Source organism: Metopolophium dirhodum, chromosome 1, assembly GCF_019925205.1.
Source record: "Metopolophium dirhodum isolate CAU chromosome 1, ASM1992520v1, whole genome shotgun sequence".
In the NCBI taxonomy this organism is placed as follows: Eukaryota; Metazoa; Arthropoda; class Insecta; order Hemiptera; family Aphididae; genus Metopolophium; species Metopolophium dirhodum.
This window is the reverse complement of record NC_083560.1, coordinates 36595589-36616403: the sequence shown is the minus strand read 5'-3', so window position 1 is coordinate 36616403 and position 20815 is coordinate 36595589. Positions and strand designations below refer to the sequence as shown.

At 31.4% G+C, this 20815-nt stretch overlaps 2 protein-coding genes, 1 long non-coding RNA gene and 2 pseudogenes across 3 annotated transcripts in view; 1 reads left to right on the top strand and 4 right to left on the bottom strand.

The window, feature by feature from the left end:
- The window catches only part of LOC132935255 (uncharacterized), an 89922-nt gene extending 69639 nt beyond the window's left edge, over nt 1-20283 (top strand). The window contains exon 5 of the long non-coding RNA XR_009663198.1: nt 19830-20283. This is a non-coding gene — a long non-coding RNA (uncharacterized LOC132935255). The remainder of the gene's footprint in view (nt 1-19829) is intronic.
- On the bottom strand, nt 1657-3867 carry LOC132935695 (uncharacterized). The gene is made up of 2 exons (XM_061002310.1): nt 3204-3867; nt 1657-3140 (listed from the first exon to the last, which is right to left on the bottom strand). Exons 1-2 carry the CDS (start codon nt 3865-3867, stop codon nt 3028-3030), a joined length of 777 nt encoding a protein of 258 aa, XP_060858293.1. The 3' UTR covers nt 1657-3027.
- LOC132935693 (uncharacterized) lies at nt 5755-8670 on the bottom strand. Its single transcript, XM_061002309.1, has 3 exons — nt 7802-8670; nt 7377-7746; nt 5755-6880 (listed from the first exon to the last, which is right to left on the bottom strand). Exons 1-3 carry the CDS (start codon nt 8332-8334, stop codon nt 6305-6307), a joined length of 1479 nt encoding a protein of 492 aa, XP_060858292.1. The 5' UTR covers nt 8335-8670; the 3' UTR covers nt 5755-6304.
- Nucleotides 9029-10968, bottom strand: LOC132935937 (uncharacterized; annotated as a pseudogene).
- On the bottom strand, nt 10981-13321 carry LOC132935926 (uncharacterized; annotated as a pseudogene).
- Nucleotides 20284-20815: the final 532 nt, after the last annotated feature.

Below are 20815 nucleotides of genomic sequence, written 5' to 3'. Positions count from 1 at the left end.
ATTAGCATTAACCATTGAAAGATTAAGGTTTTTATTAATTTTAAATTAATTTTTTCAGCATATTGCATGTTATTACAAGTCATAATCTAATTATAAATTATAATGTGATTTATGATAGTGATATTTATAATATATTCATGTTAAAATATTAAGTTAGGTATAACTCTATAGATAAAGGTTAATTTTCAATTTTAAAGTGCAATGCATATTTTACTTAAAATTTTCTGATAATTATTTTTTGAACATAAGTAATTGAAAATACATTTCGTTAATATTACATCATTAACTGCGTCGTGTATAAAAGTAATATCATGGTTAAGATCACAAATTAAATCATGAGTTTCTTTCAATGATAAATATCTGCCATTTTTATTTATATAACCTAATTTATAGCTTAAAATAGTTTCATTACTTTGAAAATTAACTAATTTTAAATAAAATATTTTATTATTATCAGTATCGTATGCAGTCATATTCAACATTCGACTTCTCTATAGTCGATAATTCTGAATTGGTTACTGTTTTCTTCATCGTTTTCTGACGTTTCGCTGGTACCGATTTACGTAATACGTTTACGTAATACGGTTTACTACATGCGTACCCTGTAAAATTGGAGCCGTAGGTTCCAATCAACAGTATGTCTTGAGGGTCGGGTATAGAGTGTATGCGTGTGCTGATTGTGCGGTATTGTCCGAGTTGCGGTCGCAATAGACGAATTGCGGTCTTAATAATATTGAAGGTAAAATAAACGTCTTAATTGCGGTCAGTATCCGGTTATCGATTATCCGATGAGCTCTTATCCAATTTTCGATAATATGCGATGTTGCCAAAATTTTATAATTTATTATTTTCAAGGTCCATTTCAATGCCCCCCCCCACTTTTGAAATTTGAACTTCTGACCACTCCAAACGTTTGTGCATCGTTTGTGCAGAAATGTGCACAAGGTCCCGACGTTTGTGCACAAAAACTCCCAGCGCTATCCAAAAAACAAAGTGAGGGGTATAAACACGAGGGTCCCCCTTTTTTGAAATTTGAAATATTTGTCATATTAATAAATGTTGTTTACGTACCTAATAGATTTAATAGAATTTTACTATTGCCATGTAAACGTATGACAAATAAAATCTTCAAATATTTTTAATTTATCAAGAAAGCATTATCTTGTTCTAATGTTTTTGATTTCAAAATTGTATGAATAAATACAGTTTTTTCTTTATGCATTTCTTTACTTTATATTTTATATTCAAAATTTGTATTTTGACAGTTTCATTTTTGTATTTAGCATAATAATATGTAACTATGTCAATATTTAAAACATAATAATTATTAATCATATTTTTTTACCACAACTAGGATTTTTAGCTATTTTGATATTTAACCTGTTTTGATCCCGACCGTAACTCGGATTTTTTTTTTTACCTGTTATAATCTCGACTGCAACTCGGTATCAACCGATTGTGCTTCTTCTGTGATAGGAGGAGCCGTTGCTTCTGATGTTGCCGGTTCTTCCCCAAGTATTGTCTCCGTGCTCTGCCTTTGTACCATTTAATTTTGTTCTACAATAACACTTCGATGTTCATTGCTTTTGATTTGTAATGCAGTGATCGCCGTGAAGGACACGTCGAACACTAATACAATAATTATTTAAACGACGTAGCACGTTCGTTGTCGTCTTGAGTCGTGGTTGAGAAAGATAGGTAAATAATTAATAACACTTTTTAGACTTTTTAAATATGACAATTACATAACACTTTATTATTACAAGTTTGAATTACAAAATAACTATAAGCACTGTCGTGAGTTTGATAGACCTACGACGAGGGCTGACTATCTTCTAAGTAATAGTAGGTGCTCTACCCGTATTTATGCGGGTTCTAACAATGACGTATTGGTGGCGTGATATCTATATTCTAATATTACTTCCCTATTAATGTCAAATTGCATTATGATGGGACTAGATCCATCGATCTCTGATCCACGCTTCCTGTTATTTAGGCCTATTTTACATTGCATATTACTACCTACATTACCCATTATAAATTATACTAAATGTATAATTTATTCTACGTGATATTGTTTTATATCGTATTATAGCTGTGGGTATTAATACATCCCTGATATAGTTGAATTGCACTATTCTGTGACTCGGTAAAACAACTTGTTGTTTTCACCTTTGCTCTATGTTTCCTGTTATTTAGGATTATATTAATACCTACGTTACTACTCATAAATTATACTATGTATAATTTATTATTTTACTTATTTTATTTAAAATAATATAATGGCTTTTGGGTTTACTACATCCCTCCCCTCTAAGATGAAAGTCTCTGACTTTCAAAAAAAAAAATAAAATAAAATAAAATATAGCATAGAAATTTCCCCCCATTAATTCATGTTGAATTTTAATTTGGAATAGATTAGGTGGGACACTATACGCTCACTTTCTCTGGAACAACTTCTACTGCGGGTGCTTCCATTTGGTTAGTTGATTGTAGTTGGCTATATTTGGCTATATTACGTAGTTGTACAGGATTCTTTCTCGGAGTTGCTGGAAGGTGATCAATCTCCCAACGGTGATCCAGTAAAGAATTTTCCTCCTTGATTGAATTAAGAAGATTGGAAAAATTTTTAAAATTTTCAAAAAATTTTTTAACAGGTTAACTGCCATGGCTTTTTTTAATGTTTATAACATGTTGCTATGTGTACCATTTCTGGTACACGGCTGAACATTATTATCGAGCCACATGTACCATATAAGGTACATTCGATTCATTGACATTAGTTACACCGTGCGCTAAAATGGGTACACGTAAATGTGATTTTCCTATGAGTTATGTTTGTGTGGCCTCCTAGTAATGTTTTAGTAAAAATAGCGAAACAAATTTATAATTTTTTAACATTTTAATCAATATTTTTATTAATGACATGTTCTACTATAATATAACAATTAATTACAATATTTTTTTTTAATTTTATTTTGTAACATAATCATTTTTTTTTAAATTTTATTTTGTAACATTTTATTTTTATTTTTTTTTGTATGCATGAATTCGAAAAAAACAATCCAAACAAAAATAGGAATCACATTTAGGACAAATCGTTGATACGCGAGAGGTTTTCTTTCTTGCCATCTGCGTTCCTGTATACAAAAATGTATTTATTTAATATAATAAAATATAACAATTATGTATAAGTATATTACCTTCTGTTCGAGAAATGTATTTGTAGCATTGATTACATCGACCTCTTTTTTTATTGTTTACCAACTTATGTTCATCAGATAATTTTGGAACTTCTGGAACTTCTGGAACACTGTTTGATTGCTGAATTAATCCAATAATAATGTCGTCTTTGAACTGGGTAATTGTCTTAGAATTTCCAGTGACTCCTTTATAAATACTAAACGCATTCAATAATGATGTGTTGCAAATAATATCCATAGCAACTTTACGGTACCACTTCACACCTCTTCTTAGACAGCTACTATAAGATCCCATTTGATCAGTTAAATCGATGTATCCCTTACCACGGTTATAGTCGATAACAACTTTTGGTTTTATTTTAATTCCTCTTTTAGCCATGACTTCTTCCATCGTGTTTGAATGTTTTGTACTTATCATAAGAACATCTCTACGGTCTCTCCATTTTAGTACCATAATTTCGCGATCACTCTTTTTTGCAAATATTTCACCCCGGTTAAGTTTTTTTTGTGTTACATCTTTAGGATTTCTTTTTCTATTTGATCTAAGAGTTCCTACTAAGTGTGTTTTCCGTTGCAATAATTTTTCCGCTAAGTTAATGGAGTTATACCAATTATCTGCATACAATGTTCTACCGAAATCGAGATATGGTTCCATTAGTTCCATTACTACTTAACATGAAACTGAATCACCCATTGTCGCTTCTTTTCCTGCATATATTTTATATTTTGACGTATAAAAGTCCCGTGTACACAGCTTAAAGATTTTGACTCCATAACGATGACGTTTATTAGAAATATACTGCCGAAACGATAATCGACCCAAGTAAGGGACCATAGACTCATCGATACAAACTGACTCTTCAGGAATTACTGCACTATTGAACTTTTCGACTAGTAAATCAATCAATATTTGGATTTTGTATAATCTATCATTAGTAGGAGCTTTGTCATTATCAGAAATGTGTAACATACTCAAAATAATTTCAAACCTGTTTCGGGACATACATTTTGGAATATTGCAAGAATATAATATAGAATTTTTCCAATAGTGAGCAATTGATGGCAGTTTCACCATGCCCATCCACATAACAATACCAAAAAAGAGTTTAATTTCCTGCTCATTTGTGTCGACCCATTTTCTAATTCTAGCATGTCGAGATAAGCCTGCTGTGTTTTTTTTAGCATTAGCATACCTGTTTGTTTCAACCACTAACATGTCAATAATTTCTTTGTCAAAAAAAAGATAAAAAAAGTCGATAGGACTGGCATCAGACATAGTTTCAATTATATCTGGATTTATTCCAGTAGTATTTACATCAGGATTAAAAATTATATGACTATTTAGCTGTCCATTAGAAAAATCGTTATTCCAATTATTACCAATCGTATTAATAGTTACGTTACAATTATCCAATAATTCACGTTCGTAAATATTTTCGTCCGGTTCACTTTCCGAGGACCAGTTTGGATCAGCGTCAGTATCGTCGTAATCTTCCGAATATGAGTCCGAATTTGATTCGGAAAATGTGTACATAAAAGAAAGTTTACATAAAACATGGACAACATACATAATTACATAGTTCATAAGTTTACAATAACATTATATATAAATTATTAATTATTGTCATAACGACAATTTACATAATTTCTTTTCACGACATAGTGGTTTCCATTTTACATATTTTATTTTTATTTTTTTAACACATTAATTTTCATTACATAACAATATTTTTGTTTTTCATAACATAACAGTATTCTTGTTTTCATAGCATAACAATATTCATTTACATAACAATATATATATATATATATTTATATTTCAGCTTATATTATATAACTGTTTCATTTATATTTTATAGTAATTTTCATTTTTCATTTTTCATTTTTCGGCCGCCGGCTACGACGGTTGATTACCGTCCCAAGGTCAGTATGTAGTAGTTGTTGTTGTAGTTAAAATATATTTCATATATTTGAGCAAGCATCCAGCTCGATCAGTTTGCGCGTTATATAATATGTTATTATAGTTTATCAGTAATTATAAGATATCTAACTATCATGTTACAATAACATCCATTGTTCCTTTATATATAAATAGGGCCTTTGCATGTTCATTATTTAGTATGTTTTTGTTCTTTACGAAAGTAACACAGCTCTACAGTGTATTTCACTAAGCTTGATACGAGTAATAAAGTACATAATATTATTGAACGGACATGTCTTTTATATGCCCAAACGACAGCGAAGTAATGGAATCAATTTGCGAACAATCCACAAGTGGGTCGGTGAAACGAAAAAGCGAACGCACACCATCCGTAAGCAAAAAACAGAAGAGGAAGACTTCCACGTCAATATCACCTATACCGGAAGCTATACAACAACTGACAGTGAAGGAGAAGGTTCTTTCAGTGAACCTGGTCGATCTAGTGGAGTGGAGTCAACAGAACCTGAGCTTGAATCTGACGGAGGAAGTAGCCCTTTTAGATTTTTGCGAGGATATCTTTCCGACGAAAACAAACGAATACCCAGTGGTGACTTTAATTTTAATAATATTTATAATTTGCCCACGGACAATTTTGGAGACGGTACTTCATCCGAAGAAGTGGATGGACACGAAGCTACAATCAGCTTGGGAAGAAACAATGATACTGAACCCTCAGACATTAATTAATAGATATATTATACATAGAAAATAATTGTAATAAAAATAATGGGTTTATTTTTTTATCGTAATCTCTAAGAAACGGTGCACTTTGCCAATTATATAATTTTATACGTGATTTAAATGCAGACATTCCGAATATTGATAGATTGTCGTTTGTTAAAATAATTATAGGAGGACCTTGGAGTGCCTGATCACCTTTATATTTGACGCTTACACGACATGAATCACCACCAAGTAACGCTTTAAGTTCATTAACATGATGAGCCTCATAATTCGGTTCATTCCACAATACTAATCTTTTACCAGCTGCTTCCATAAAAGCAAAGTTATTAGTTTTATTAGCTGTACCAAGACAGCCATAATTTATAAAAAAGGAAGCAACTGCGTCAAAAAAATAATTTTTACCAGCGTTAGGTGGCGCAAGAACAGCTAGTGTATTTCATTTTGGAACGCGTTTGTCTAAAATATTTAATAAATCAGTTAAAAAATAAAAAACATTTTCACTGTTATTATCAAACTGATACATTAATAATTCATTAGCTATTCTTAATGATTCATTTACATCGAAATAAACATGATCAAACGATCTATTATATGCATTAAAATATGGGTGCACCGTTTCATCTTTATAATAATTACTATAATCTTTCAATGACCAATGCATTAATTTAATGGTCCATAAATCTATGTCTCTAGTTACGTACTTATCATTAGCGCAAAGATAATTTAAGTTAGCATTCATATAGTATTCTTTAATATTTTTGTAAGCATCGGGGGTTGTGCAAGGAAATTTATATAACAATTCGGTTATAGTTAACGGCCCGTTTTCCGCCCGAACCCCGGTGTCTTGCGTATTTTTTTTATATTTTTTAGACCGTTCATTTTTTCCCCTAACATTTTTATTATCCTCGATGTGTAGGCTACGGCTCTGTGGTCGGCAGGGAACGTCCCACGACATCTCGCCATCGCACCCAGCCAGTAATCCCCCTTCGGTTTGTCCCATATATCTTTGCGCCTGAAAAATTTACAATTCTATTAATTTATTACACTCTTTAATTCTATCAACACATTGTTTATAACTACATAATGTGTACATCCTATGCATTTTTCTATAACTTATTCTGTTTTTACGTAAATCGTGGTACATACCACAAAAATTACATACAAATTGTGAATTAGTATAATTAGGTTTCAATTTTTCAATAATCATATTTTTAATAAAATTATAACCGTAATCGTCTTCTGACCTATAGATTAAATTGTAATCTGTATACAATAATTGCGTAAAAAACCAATAAGCGTTGTTTATATCTAAATTGAGAACACGTGTAAAATTATATAATTCTGGACTTTGTTCTATATCATAAATACTATTGTATATATTTTCATTATCATTTAATTGATTTATACTGTTTTTTATAACATTGAACCCGAATATCCTATTATAAAATATTTTTTTCCTATTTAAAAATGTGTAACGCAAATTTAATATATAACGCCATAATACGTACTGATAAATGTTTATATCTATCAAATAGTCGCTCATCTTCTCGGAAGCCTCCAATGCAATGGAGGCGTCTGCCGCCCGTAGATAAGTATCGCAGTATGTCTCTCCAATCGATTGGGCCGAGGTCGATTGCTCGAGAAATTCTACGAAGTCCACGTCTTCCGTTTTTAACCCAAAATGTTCCTCGAACGAGGAAGGAGCACCTGCAACTGTTCGCACTGTAGGGGCAGATATGGGAGACGTGGATATGGTCGTTGTGTTCTGAGACGATATAATAATGGGCTGGCGGGTACTTTGTAATAAGGAAATCCAACTCGCGCAAACACTGCGAAATTCCGCCAATTCCATCCGGCACAATGATTCTGGAAACGTATCTAAAAAAAAAAAATTAATTAGAAAAATAATTAATTTATAATATAATTTAATTACCTATGGATTCCTGATACAAATTTTGCAGCCATTGTACGTCCAAGTTCCATAAGTCCTTCTTCATATATTTCCTCATGAGTTGGAACTGTTTCGTCAGTGTCTGAGGGTTCAGTATCATTGTTTCTTCCCAAGCTGATTGTAGCTTCGTGTCCATCCACTTCTTCGGATGAAGTACCGTCTCCAAAATTGTCCGTGGGCAAATTATAAATATTATTAAAATTAAAGTCACCACTGGGTATTCGTTTGTTTTCGTCGGAAAGATATCCTCGCAAAAATCTAAAAGGGCTACTTCCTCCGTCAGATTCAAGCTCAGGTTCTGTTGACTCCACTCCACTAGATCGACCAGGTTCACTGAAAGAACCTTCTCCTTCACTGTCAGTTGTTGTATAGCTTCCGGTATAGGTGATATTGACGTGGAAGTCTTCCTCTTCTGTTTTTTGCTTACGGATGGTGTGCGTTCGCTTTTTCGTTTCACCGACCCACTTGTGGATTGTTCGCAAATTGATTCCATTACTTCGCTGTCGTTTGGGCATATAAAAGACATGTCCGTTCAATAATATTATGTACTTTATTACTCGTATCAAGCTTAGTGAAATACACTGTAGAGCTGTGTTACTTTCGTAAAGAACAAAAACATACTAAATAATGAACATGCAAAGGCCCTATTTATATATAAAGGAACAATGGATGTTATTGTAACATGATAGTTAGATATCTTATAATTACTGATAAACTATAATAACATATTATATAACGCGCAAACTGATCGAGCTGGATGCTTGCTCAAATATATGAAATATATTTTAACTACAACAACAACTACTACATACTGACCTTGGGACGGTAATCAACCGTCGTAGCCGGCGGTTAATTATAGTATATAATTTTCTTATTAATCTCTCTAATTTAATACAATAATATATGATTAGTAAATTGTTTATGATAATATTACAATAATTTTCAATACATTAATAACATTTTTATGTTAGTTTATGATTAGATACTCATTAATTACAATAAATGTTTGTTAATCATAATATTTAACAAATGATATAATATTTAAAATCTCCAATGGCATTATTGACCAATATAATAATAAGTGTGCTTAGTTAAATAACTATAACAAGAATAAGTAATATCCATTTTTATGTCACATGGTTACCGTCTTACTAAAGGTCGAGTAACCATGCTTCAATCAAACTTCAAATGTACTCATGTTAAAAACTGTAAAATAATTCTTTTTGTTAACCAGGAAAATGACCAATTAGATTTTCATATTTGTATATCCCAACCACATAGTCGAAAATACATTTTGTGTATATAACATCTGTGTGTGGGTCGTGGGCGTGAGTTGCTTTATGTTTCTTTTTACATATTAAATTATGACCTTCGGTAAGGTTAAATGTCCTTCCCGATATATCATAATACCCTACTTCTACTTCGAAAATTAGTTCCTTAGGTTCTACTCTTTCTAGTTGTAAATAGAATTGTTGATTTAAATATTTGTCGCAACAACGTAAATTTAATAACGGAAATTCTGTTAATCCTAACCTTTTTAGTATGATTGTGCTAATGTTAATCTTGTTGTTTCGCATTATATAGTTCCTTATGTATGTTACATTTAGGCTATTTACTGGTGCCTTCAAACTTTGATTGAGTTGATCTCAACAGATGTCTCTCATCTCCGTTTTTGTCCTAAAGATTCGTGCTAAGGCTGTTCGTGCCACTAATATTTCCTTGTCTTTTATTGGTCTTATTTCCTGGTCTTCTAGTAAATATAACAGTCTTCCTTCCAAGTTTCTTATTTTAAAACGGTCCAGACTATTTAATATAGCACCTGATATCAGTACCATACTGGTCTCGTGGATTTTGGTGAATTCGAAATCTATGATTACGAATTTGTGGGTATTTTTTCTATATATAACATGAACATTTTTATATTAATCACATTAATTAATTATTGACTAATTACATTATAATTTGTTATACTTGTTTCAAATCAATAATTTCAATTATTCATTATTGACGGTAATCTAGCACCTGTATTTAATTTACTTGTACCTGCTATTTCATTATTTTGCATATTTTTGTTTTTAATTATCTCGTTACCTTCATACGACTTACATTGCATTACCGGTCCTTGTAGCTCATATGAATGTGGGTTATATCTGTTCATTGTTTCATACATTTGTTGTGTATAAAATTTACTTTTACTAATAGGTTCACTTATTTGTATCGCCCTCCTAGTACGGGTTCTTTTCAACACATTAGTGTAACGATACATTATATATATATTACTAATATTAAAATTAATATAAATAAAATCAATCCTAATAAAGCATAAGACATATAATATTTAGTATCTTCTGCATTTCCACTCTGCCTATCCGTTTCCTTGTCTATCATTGATCGGATGTCTCTCAAAGAATGGGCTAACTCATGTACATTAACTAATTTTAATAAATCATGTTTCTGTGTGTACTTTGGTATTGTTATGGCTTCGAGTTGTGGAATTCTTAATGTCAAGCTTCCTGTTCCTAATTTGGGTATGAAATTTACATAATATTTTGACTTAACCTCTCTGGTGGGATTTAAGACTATATCGTTGGAGTAAGCTCTACATTCCAGCTTTAAATTGATTAATCCTTGATTTTGTAATTTTACTATGTATGGTTCTTGTTTGCCTTGACATGTTATAGTTAATGTGTCACTAGTAGTGGTATAAATCCATACTTGGCATACTTTAGTTTATGATAAACAATTTTGGTAATTACTATAATTCCTGCTTCGCAGTTACTAGGTAACTCATCTGGATTTTTGAATAATGAAACTTCACAAGGTTACATAATTGATTCATGTTGTACGGGTTGAAATTCTGGACATATATTGAAAATTACAGTTTCTGTACAACTTAGTAATTGGGTTTCAGTGAATGTTGTAAACTGTTTCCTATATCTGGTTATTCCTACATATTGGAATTCTGGTTTTAAAATTATACTATGATGGAAATCAAATTTGTGTGGAATAGGTATTATTTTGAACAATGTCAGCTCTAGTTCGATTACTAATGGTATTTTAATTAGGAAAACGATTTGGTTTCTACTATAATATACGGCCATTTTAGTTATCTTACTTAATTCATAAATTTCATTCGGTTTTGACCCCATGGGTAATTTAGATTAACAGGTAATAGGAGGGCCTTGTAAAGCTTGATCGGATTTATACTTGACTGATACACGACAAGAGTCACCACCTAATAATGCTTTTAATTCGTTTACATGGTTTGCTTCATAATTAGGCTCATTCCAAAGAACTAACCTTTTACCAGCAGCTTCCATGAAAGCAAAATTATTAGTTTTATTAGCTGTTCCTAAACAACCATAATTAATGAAAAATGATGCAACAGCGTCAAAAAAATAATTTTTACCTGCATTAGGTGGTGCTAATATTGCTAATGTGTTACACTTTGGAATACGTTTATCAATAACATTTAATACGTCAGTTAAGAAATAATAAATATTTTCTTTATTGTTTTCGAATTGATATAATAATAACTCATTAGCAATACGTAATGACTCGTCAATGTTATAATAAACCAAATCAAAATTTCTATTGTAAGCGTTAAAATAAGGATGAAATTTATCGTCTTTGTAATAATTATCAAAATCTTTTAATGTCCAATGCATAATTTTAATAGTCCATAATTCTAAATCACGTTCTACATATTTATCTTTAGCGCAAAGATAGTTAAGGTTAGAATTTAAATAATATTCTTTAATGTTTTTGTAAGCATCAGGTGGACAACAAGGGTATTCATATAATAATTGAGGTATAGTGAGAGGACCATTTACCGATTGAAGCCCGGGGTTTTGCGTATCTTTTTTACGTTTTTCATCGGCATCATTTTCTGACCCAACAGTGTTACTATTTTCGATGCATACGTCACGGCCTGGTGATTGGCAGGGAACGTCCCACGACACCTCGCTGTAGCTCCACGCCAATAATCCCCCTTCGGCTTGTCCCATATATCTTTGCGCCTAAATAAATTAATAAATACATTTTTTTTAAATATTTTTTACAATTTTTCATTATGTTTACACATTGGTCATAATGACATTAAGTATATATTTTATTCATTTTTTTATAATTATTTTTATTTAACTTTTTACTATGTATCATACCACAATTTAAACAATTTAAATTTTGATTATTACTTTTTAATTTAAAATTTTTCAATATATGGTGTTTTATATAATTATAACCGTATTCGTTTTCATTGACATTAATTAAGTTTATATGTGTTTCACAAAACATTTTGAAATGAAAATACGCATCTGTAATATTTATATTCAATACTTCACTAAATTTTTTTAATTCAAAACTGTTTTCTAACTCTGAATAAGCATTTAAATTTTCACGAAAGTTCAAATCGGTTAAATTTTTTTTAATTAATTTAAATCCCACTATTTTATTGTATAATATTTTTTTTCTATTAATAAAATTATTACGTATTTTCATAATATACTACCATAATACTAACTGATAAATGTTGATATCGATTAAATAGTCCGACATCTTCTCTGAACCCTCCAACGCTATGGATGCGTCTGCCGCCCGAAGATAAGTATCGCAGTATGTTGACGTAATCTCTTAGTTGCATGTCGACTGCTCTAGTAATCCTACGAAGTCCACGTCTTCTGTCTTTGCACCAAAATGAGCCTCGAAGGATGAAGGGGCACCGACAAGTTTGTCCGCTGTACCCGCATATGTGAGAAATGTGGACGTGGTCTCCGTGGGCTGCAACAATGTAGAAGTGTCACGGGGGGTATCTATCAATAAGCGATTCCAGTTCTCGCAAACAGTTTTCAACTCCGTTAGTTCCACGTGGCACAATGACACGAGACACATATCTATTAAAAAAAAATAATTAAATATATTTATATTTAATTATGTATAAAATAAATACCTGTGGATTCCAGAGACAAATTTAGCAGCCATTGAACGTCTAAGCCTTTCAACGACGTCATCACAAACTTCCTGATGTGAAGATAAAGTGTCGTCATGTTCGTCGGGCTCAGAATCATATTGTCCTCCCACACTTGTTGAATATTCTTGGCCATCCATAACTTCGGATTCATAACTGTCTCTAACACTTTCGATGGGCACAAAATGCATATAATCAATATTGTGACTAGGGGAGAGTATTGGTTCTCCTGGGAGGGCAACAAGATCTCGCAAAAATCTAAAAGGGCTTCCTCCTCTGTCAAATCCTGATCCATGTTCTCCTTCACCCACACCTTCAAATCGACCAATTTCACTTTCAGCAATTTCTCCTTCATTATTGTCACTTCGTCCTGGACTGTCTCCTCCAAAATATTTTCTTGTACTGGTGACGTCATTGTTTTCGTTAATATTTTCGATTTTTTCGATGGAGTGCAATGTCTTTCGCTTTTTCGCTTTATCGATCCACTGCTGGAGGATTGTTATTCCTTTTGATTATTCATTACTTCGTTTTGACATTCAAAAAAAGACATACTTTGTAAACGATTATATTTACTCGTAACTCTGGTTAGTACAACACTACTGTGGAACAGAGTTACTTTCTAGGCAATCGAAAACAGACTGAATGCTTATTACATTTAGGCCCTATTTATATTAACACGAACAATGCGTTGTTATTGTAAATTTGATACTTAGATTAGCAATTAATAATCGCTGATTAAGAAAATATCATATTACGTCATAGGTCACAAAATAGTTAAGCTGGATGCTTGCTCAAATATTCGAAGAATACTTAATAACCAACGTTACCAACAACAAATTGACCTTGGACGTAATCAACCGTCGCTACGCCATGGCATGGCCATGAGGGCCCATAGGCCCATAGGCCTTTTTTATAATAGCACTTATAGTCGTAGTTTCATAAGAAAATTGTGTGATTAATTCAGTAAAAATGTTATGTATCCTATGACTTAGTCTCATTGTTTCTATAGTATATGTATGATTAGCAGCTGCATTTAAGTTCTTATAAATTTCACCTTGTTTTTCTACTAATTCCTCATGTAGTTTATTCATTTCAGTGGTTGTGTTCCCTATTCCTTGTACTGCTGCCTTTACAACAGTAGTCTGACTTTTTAAAATGTGTAACTATTTTCATTACTATTTTCAATTTTTTCAATATTTTTATTAGTTTCTTTGGTGCAATCATCGTCACATACTCCAAATAGCGTTTTCATAGCACTACCTATAATGTTTATGAGCCCTCTCCTATTTCTGTTAACTGTAAAAAGCTAAAGGTGTTAAAAAAAATGTTGTAGAAAATAAAATATGTTTTAATGATTTTGAAAATTGTTTACTAACAAAAAAATCAAAATATATTAAACAAAATTTATTTAGAACTAAGAAACATGATATTTTTACTGTAGAACAAAACAAAAAAGCTTTAAGTGTTTATGATTATAAAAGATTTATTTTGGAAAATTGTATTGATACATTAGCTTGGGGACATCATAAAATAAATATAGATAGAAATGATTTTGTAAACCATCTCAATACACTAATTAGAAATCAAAATCAAAAAGATTAGAAAAATATTTGATATTTAACGCGTTTAAATATATAAGTTTTTAATTCATTTTTTTTCATTTAGATTTTTATTTTAAATAGAACAATTCTATTAAAAAATATTTTTAAGAAATATTACATTTGCAATTTAATTAATTAATTTAATAAGTTTTGCGGAAAATATTTTTATTATTATTGCATTTCAATTTTCTGATCTTTTTCCATATTGTTTTCTTTGTGATCTTTTATTGATATAATATGAAAATTGAAAACTGTCCCAGGACATACATTTATATACTACTCACGACAATACACTGCTGTGGTACGTGTCGAGCTTGAATTTTCATGAAAATACATAATGTTAGGTATATTAAATAATGTTACGTCCCAACCGACGTCGATATATACATCAACGCAGAAATGAAATACGTGATGTATAATAGGTATGATGAATGTTTATTAACGTAGTACAAAATTACAATGTTATAATATATGGTGTAGAAGAGTGGTATTACGATTCTTTAAGATAGAATTTAAACTGTGAGTGGTGTTACGACCTGACTCTGAGTGTCCCTAACTATCTGAACAGGTCTTGTCCTGGGCTTCTATTTATATGATTGTGTCCTTTGGAGTGGGTGGTTGCAGTAGTGGCTAAGCTCGGTCATGAGACAGAGTTCTGGTCTCGAATTTGGTATGCTGGTCGACTCGTATCCTTCGTAGGGTGTTGGCTTTCCAGGAAAGATACGTGTGACGACACCTTATATAGTTTAATTATTTTCTCTACGCTTTTGCAACGACCTCCGCATGTTATACTATACTAAATGCCTTATTAGTTATAGTGTCAAATATTATTAGAAACGTGTGGCGCGCTGTACATGGTTAATATATGACTACTTAATACGTGGGTACGTAACAATAACATTATATTTAAAACTGTTTAATAATATATACATATGTATATATATGAATGATAGATTACTGAGAAAGTAATGGGAAACTTATATCAAAAGGTGGAAACAACAAGGTGTTCACATCTACATACATAATAAACACGTCAGCAGTAACGAGGGATAATTTTAGATTTTAGTCTATCACATTACAAGTAGTCATTGTTGCACGTCATATTATAAATCAATATAATGTATGTATTAATATCCTTACATTAAAAGCATAGTAATAGGAAACTAAGATCGAAAGGTGGAAACAACAAGTGGTTCACACCTATGCACATAATATACAAGTTAGCAGTATAGTTATAACGAGGGATAATTATAGTCAATCACAGTTTTCATTGTTAGACTTCATATAAATATTGGTTAACCACCTACCATTTGTTAGAAGATAGTCAGCAACAGTCAGAGTGTTCACTAATATCGTTAAACATGAGTGCACAAAATTCAGATGTTGAAGAAATCAATGTAAGGATACAACATTATAATAATAATTAATATATCATTAATATTTATAAATTTATGTACAATTATCATCACTAAATGTCATAAACATATTAATTATAATTTAGGAAAAATATGGTAAAATCCAGAATTTTAAAAAAATCAAACGCAGTACAAACTGTAGTACTCTCGTACTACACTTGTACACTTAATCTATTTAATGACGAAGTCCGACGTCTAGTTGTTGGGCCTGGTTATAGAAATAATATGAATAAAAGGTTTACACGAATAAAACTAGTAATGTAGATATTATATTACATATATTAAACAATAAGTTTACAAGTAAAATTTGTAGACAGAGGTTACGCTCGTGCCTGAGAACTATGTGCGGTTAAGCTAAAGTAAAATAATTCTAACTTAGTGACTACTTAAATGTTATATTTATATCAATGTATGCCCGTGGCGTGATCTCTAAGGAGCCACGGGATTGGCTTATAGAAATGTACATGCTTATAAGTGTTTTACGTAATAAAAATAAGTTAATTATCTGTTTCCATAAATATGGAATTTACAATAATAGGATCAATGACAACAGGTCAAAAAGTACAAAGTACAAGGATTTACTCTGCGTCATGGAAATGTTACCTATTTATACATAATTAAAGTAAGCTGTGTATTTACGTAATACGGTTTACTACATGCCTCTCCTGTAAAATTGGAGCCGTAGGTTCCAATCAATAGTATGTCTTGAGGGTCGGGTAGAGAGTGTATGCGTGTGCTGATTGTGCTTCTTCTGTTATAGGAGGAGCCGTTGCTTCTGATGTTGCCGGTTCTTCCCCAAGTATTGTCTCCGTGCTCTGCCTTTGTACCATTTAATTTTGTTCTACAATAACACTTCGATGTTCATTGCTTTTGATTTGTAATGTAGTGATCGCCGTGAAGGACACGTCGAACACTAATACAATAATTATTTAAACGACGTAGCACGTTCGTTGTCGTCTTGAGTCGTGGTTGAGAAAGATAGGTAAATAATTAATAACACTTTTTAGACTTTTTAAATATGACAATTACATAACACTTTATTATTACAAATTTGAATTACAAAATAACTATAAGCACTGTCGTGAGTTTGATAGACCTACGACGAGGGCTGACTATCTTCTAAGTAATAGTAGGTGCTCTACCCGTATTTATGCGGGTTCTAACAATGACGTATTGGTGGCGTGATATCTATATTCTAATATTACTTCCCTAGTAATGTCAAATTGCATTATGATGGGACTAGATCCATCGATCTCTGATCCACGCTTCCTGTTATTTAGGCCTATTTTACATTGCATATTACTACCTACATTACCCATTATAAATTATACTAAATGTATAATTTATTCTACGTGATATTGTTTTATATCGTATTATAGCTGTGGGTATTAATACATCCCTGATATAGTTGAATTGCACTATTCTGTGACTCGGTAAAACAACTTGTTGTTTTCACATTTGCTCTATGTTTCCTGTTATTTAGGATTATATTAATACCTACGTTACTACTCATAAATTATACTATGTATAATTTATTATTTTACTTATTTTATTTAAAATAATATAATGGCTTTTGGGTTTACTACATCCCTCCCCTCTAAGATGAAAGTCTCTGACTTTCAAAAAAAAAAAATAAAATAAAATAAAATATAGCATAGAAATTTCCCCCCATTAATTCATGTTGAATTTTAATTTGGAATAGATTAGGTGGGACACTATACGCTCACTTCCTCTGGAACAACTTCTACTGCGGGTGCTTCCATTTGGTTGGTTGATTGTAGTTGGCTATATTACGTAGTTGTACAGGATTCTTTCTCGGAGTTGCTTTAAGGTGATCAATCTGCCAACGGTGATCCAGTGAAGAATTTTCCTCCTTGATTGAATTAAGAAGATTAGGAAAAATTTTTAAAATTTTCGAAAAATTTTTTAATTGTTTTTCTGTTCTTCTTAGTATCTTTTGAGACACCCTGTCCACAGCGCCAATTTTGTAACGAACCAACTACTTCAGCTCAATAATGAAGTATTTTTAAATAAATAACAAGTCGAATGTATGAGTTATGTATATTTATTTTTAATTTAACGTAAATATTCAAAGTCCAAAATGATTAACTAATAAACTTTGGTAAACGAGATGTGACTCGATGACTTAATATTTGACTTGGTGGTTTATCTGCTGGTGCTCTTCTGATGGACACTTGTCCATCGACGTACCTCGTCGGGTATTCCTAATAGCTCCCTCCTATGGCATTTTTAGTATAAAACGGTATATCTCTGCGTACTGTTGTAACGTGTCCGCTTCAGCACTCGAATTTGAATTAGAGGTATAATAATAAAGACACACAAATTTACGTATACTCAAAGTGTTTTTATTAAAAGTAACAAACGTCTTGAATAGATGTATTCAAGAACGTACTCACGTCGTCTCCAGTAATCAACTCCCTTACTATCCCTATCGCTTTCCTATTTAAGCTAAACGGTATCACCTTGTAAATGTGATGACCGACAAATTCTAATGAGGTTCTAATCTTAGACATCACCTCTGAACTATATACACGCTTTCCGTATATCTGGTATTCTTACAAAGTCAATGCATGTTAGATAATAGTACTTATACACAATAATATATACATATATAGATATAACAGTATTAATTTATATACTAATAATAATAATTATGATGAAGATTATTACAGTACTCCTGAGGTCACTTTTAGACGTCATTCGTATAATTATGTTATTTTAGGAATATATATTTTGTACAAAGTCATGATCTTTTATGCATATTATATTATTTGTTTTTCCTAAAATATGGATAATGCGTGCATATACTTATCACGTGTTGCGCGGTACCATTGATGTTATTACTATTAGTCCTGTACTCCTATCGATGTAGGCTTTCCGGGATTACTGATATTATTACTATTAGTTTTATTGATGTATGCCGCCCGGGGTTACGTGCTCCCTGCAGCATTTATGTCTATTATTGAATATATCATTATTATTAATATATACGTAAGTAGTAGTAATTTGGGGAGTCTGAGTTAATTTTTACGGGGAGATGAAAATTTTGGCTTTAAATTTTCTAACGCCTGTTCCTCTTCTAACGCTGCCTTAATCATCTCTTCAAGACTACCTAATTTCATTGCCCTTAATACTGTTCTAATCTGAAAATATAACCCGTCTACAAAAATGTTTTGTGCTTCTGTTGTCAATACCTTAGATATAGTTTTACTTTCCGTACTAGATTTACCCTTCGTAATTTCGTTAATTAATCTATAAAGAGCTAATTATACTCTACCTGCATAGTCTTGGACTTTTCCGAATTTAGCCTGTGTAATCGAATTAAGTTGTTTTGATAAGCACGTCTCCGAAAAGTTGTTCCCAAAATTCGCTCTAAGGATTGTTATCAAATCTTTATAATTTTAAATTGTTTTATGCTGAGTGATACATAACGCTTTGCCGGATAAATTGCATAGTAACGCTTCTAACACGTCACCAACAATTGCCTCCTCAATATGTTTAAAAACGAACTCGCATTTTTTTTCGAACAGATTTAAATCCTGGGATGGTAATCCCGCAAATTCTGTCAACATCCTAATCGCACTATCAAAACTTAATTTGCTCATTTTAATATGTTCTATTTGTCCCGTTAAAATTGATAAATGTGACAAGTAATTTTCTCTTTGTTCCTCCTCTGCTACTCTACGAGATAAAGTGAAAAACCACTCTAATTCTGTATCTTATACTGACATAAATAAAGTATTATATTACCATAAAAATTGCATGCTCTTTTTTTTTTTGAATTGATGTTGATTGTATTAGAATTTCTTTGTTGATTGTCGTTGAATTTCTGTTGATTGAATTCGAATGTTCTGTTGATTGTAGTTGGATGTTCTGTTGATTGAAGTTGACTTATGTTGATTGTAGTTGAAGTTCTGTTAATTGAATTCAAATGTTCTGTTGATTGTAGTTGATTTATGTTTATTGTAGTTGACCAAATAATTGTTGCTTGATTTCGTTTATTTCAGATTTAGATTGACGTTGTATTGTTCCAATTCAAATTGTAGCTTAAAACATTCGACACACCGCTGCCACCAAAATGTTGTAACGTGTCCGCTTCAGCACTCAAATTTGAATTAGAGGTATAATAATAAAGACACACAAATTTACGTATACTCAAAGTGTTTTTATTAAAAGTAACAAACGTCTTGAATAGATGTATTCAAGAACGTACTCACGTCGTCTCCAGTAATCAACTCCCTTACTATCCCTATCGCTTTCCTATTTAAGCTAAACGGTATCACCTTGTAAATGTGATGACCGACAAATTCTAATGAGGTTCTAATCTTAGACATCACCTCTGAACTATATACACGCTTTCCGTATATCTGGTATTCTTACAAAGTCAATGCATGTTAGATAATAGTACTTATACACAATAATATATACATATATAGATATAACAGTATTAATTTATATACTAATAATAATAATGATGATGAGGATTATTACATTCCTCCATCCCTAGAATGAAATTATATGTAAACAAAATAAAATAAAATATAAAATTTTTTTTTCTCTACTAAAACTATTACAATATATAATTTCATACAATGGTTAATATAATAATTCTACCTTATTTCATACCTCAGTTACTTTGATGGTAACAAAATGTACGGGATCGTAATCACGTAACGGTGTCGGAGGTGGTGTTGTGTTAATACAATATTTTTTAAACAAAGCACAAATTATCATGAATATAAACAAAATTATAATGCTATAAAATATATAGTTATGATTTCTATGTACTTCTCGTACTGATTGTTTCGTTAGTTGATAATCAATTTCTCTATTTATGTCATCTAACGAACTAGATATAGAATTTAAATCATGTAGTTTTTCAATTTTCCCCATATTCCTAGACGTTAGTATTTTAAATGTAATATTCTGCTCTAAATTTTTCCCCCCTGTAATTATCTTAGTTTCTGGTATTATGTCCACTAATTTTGAGTTT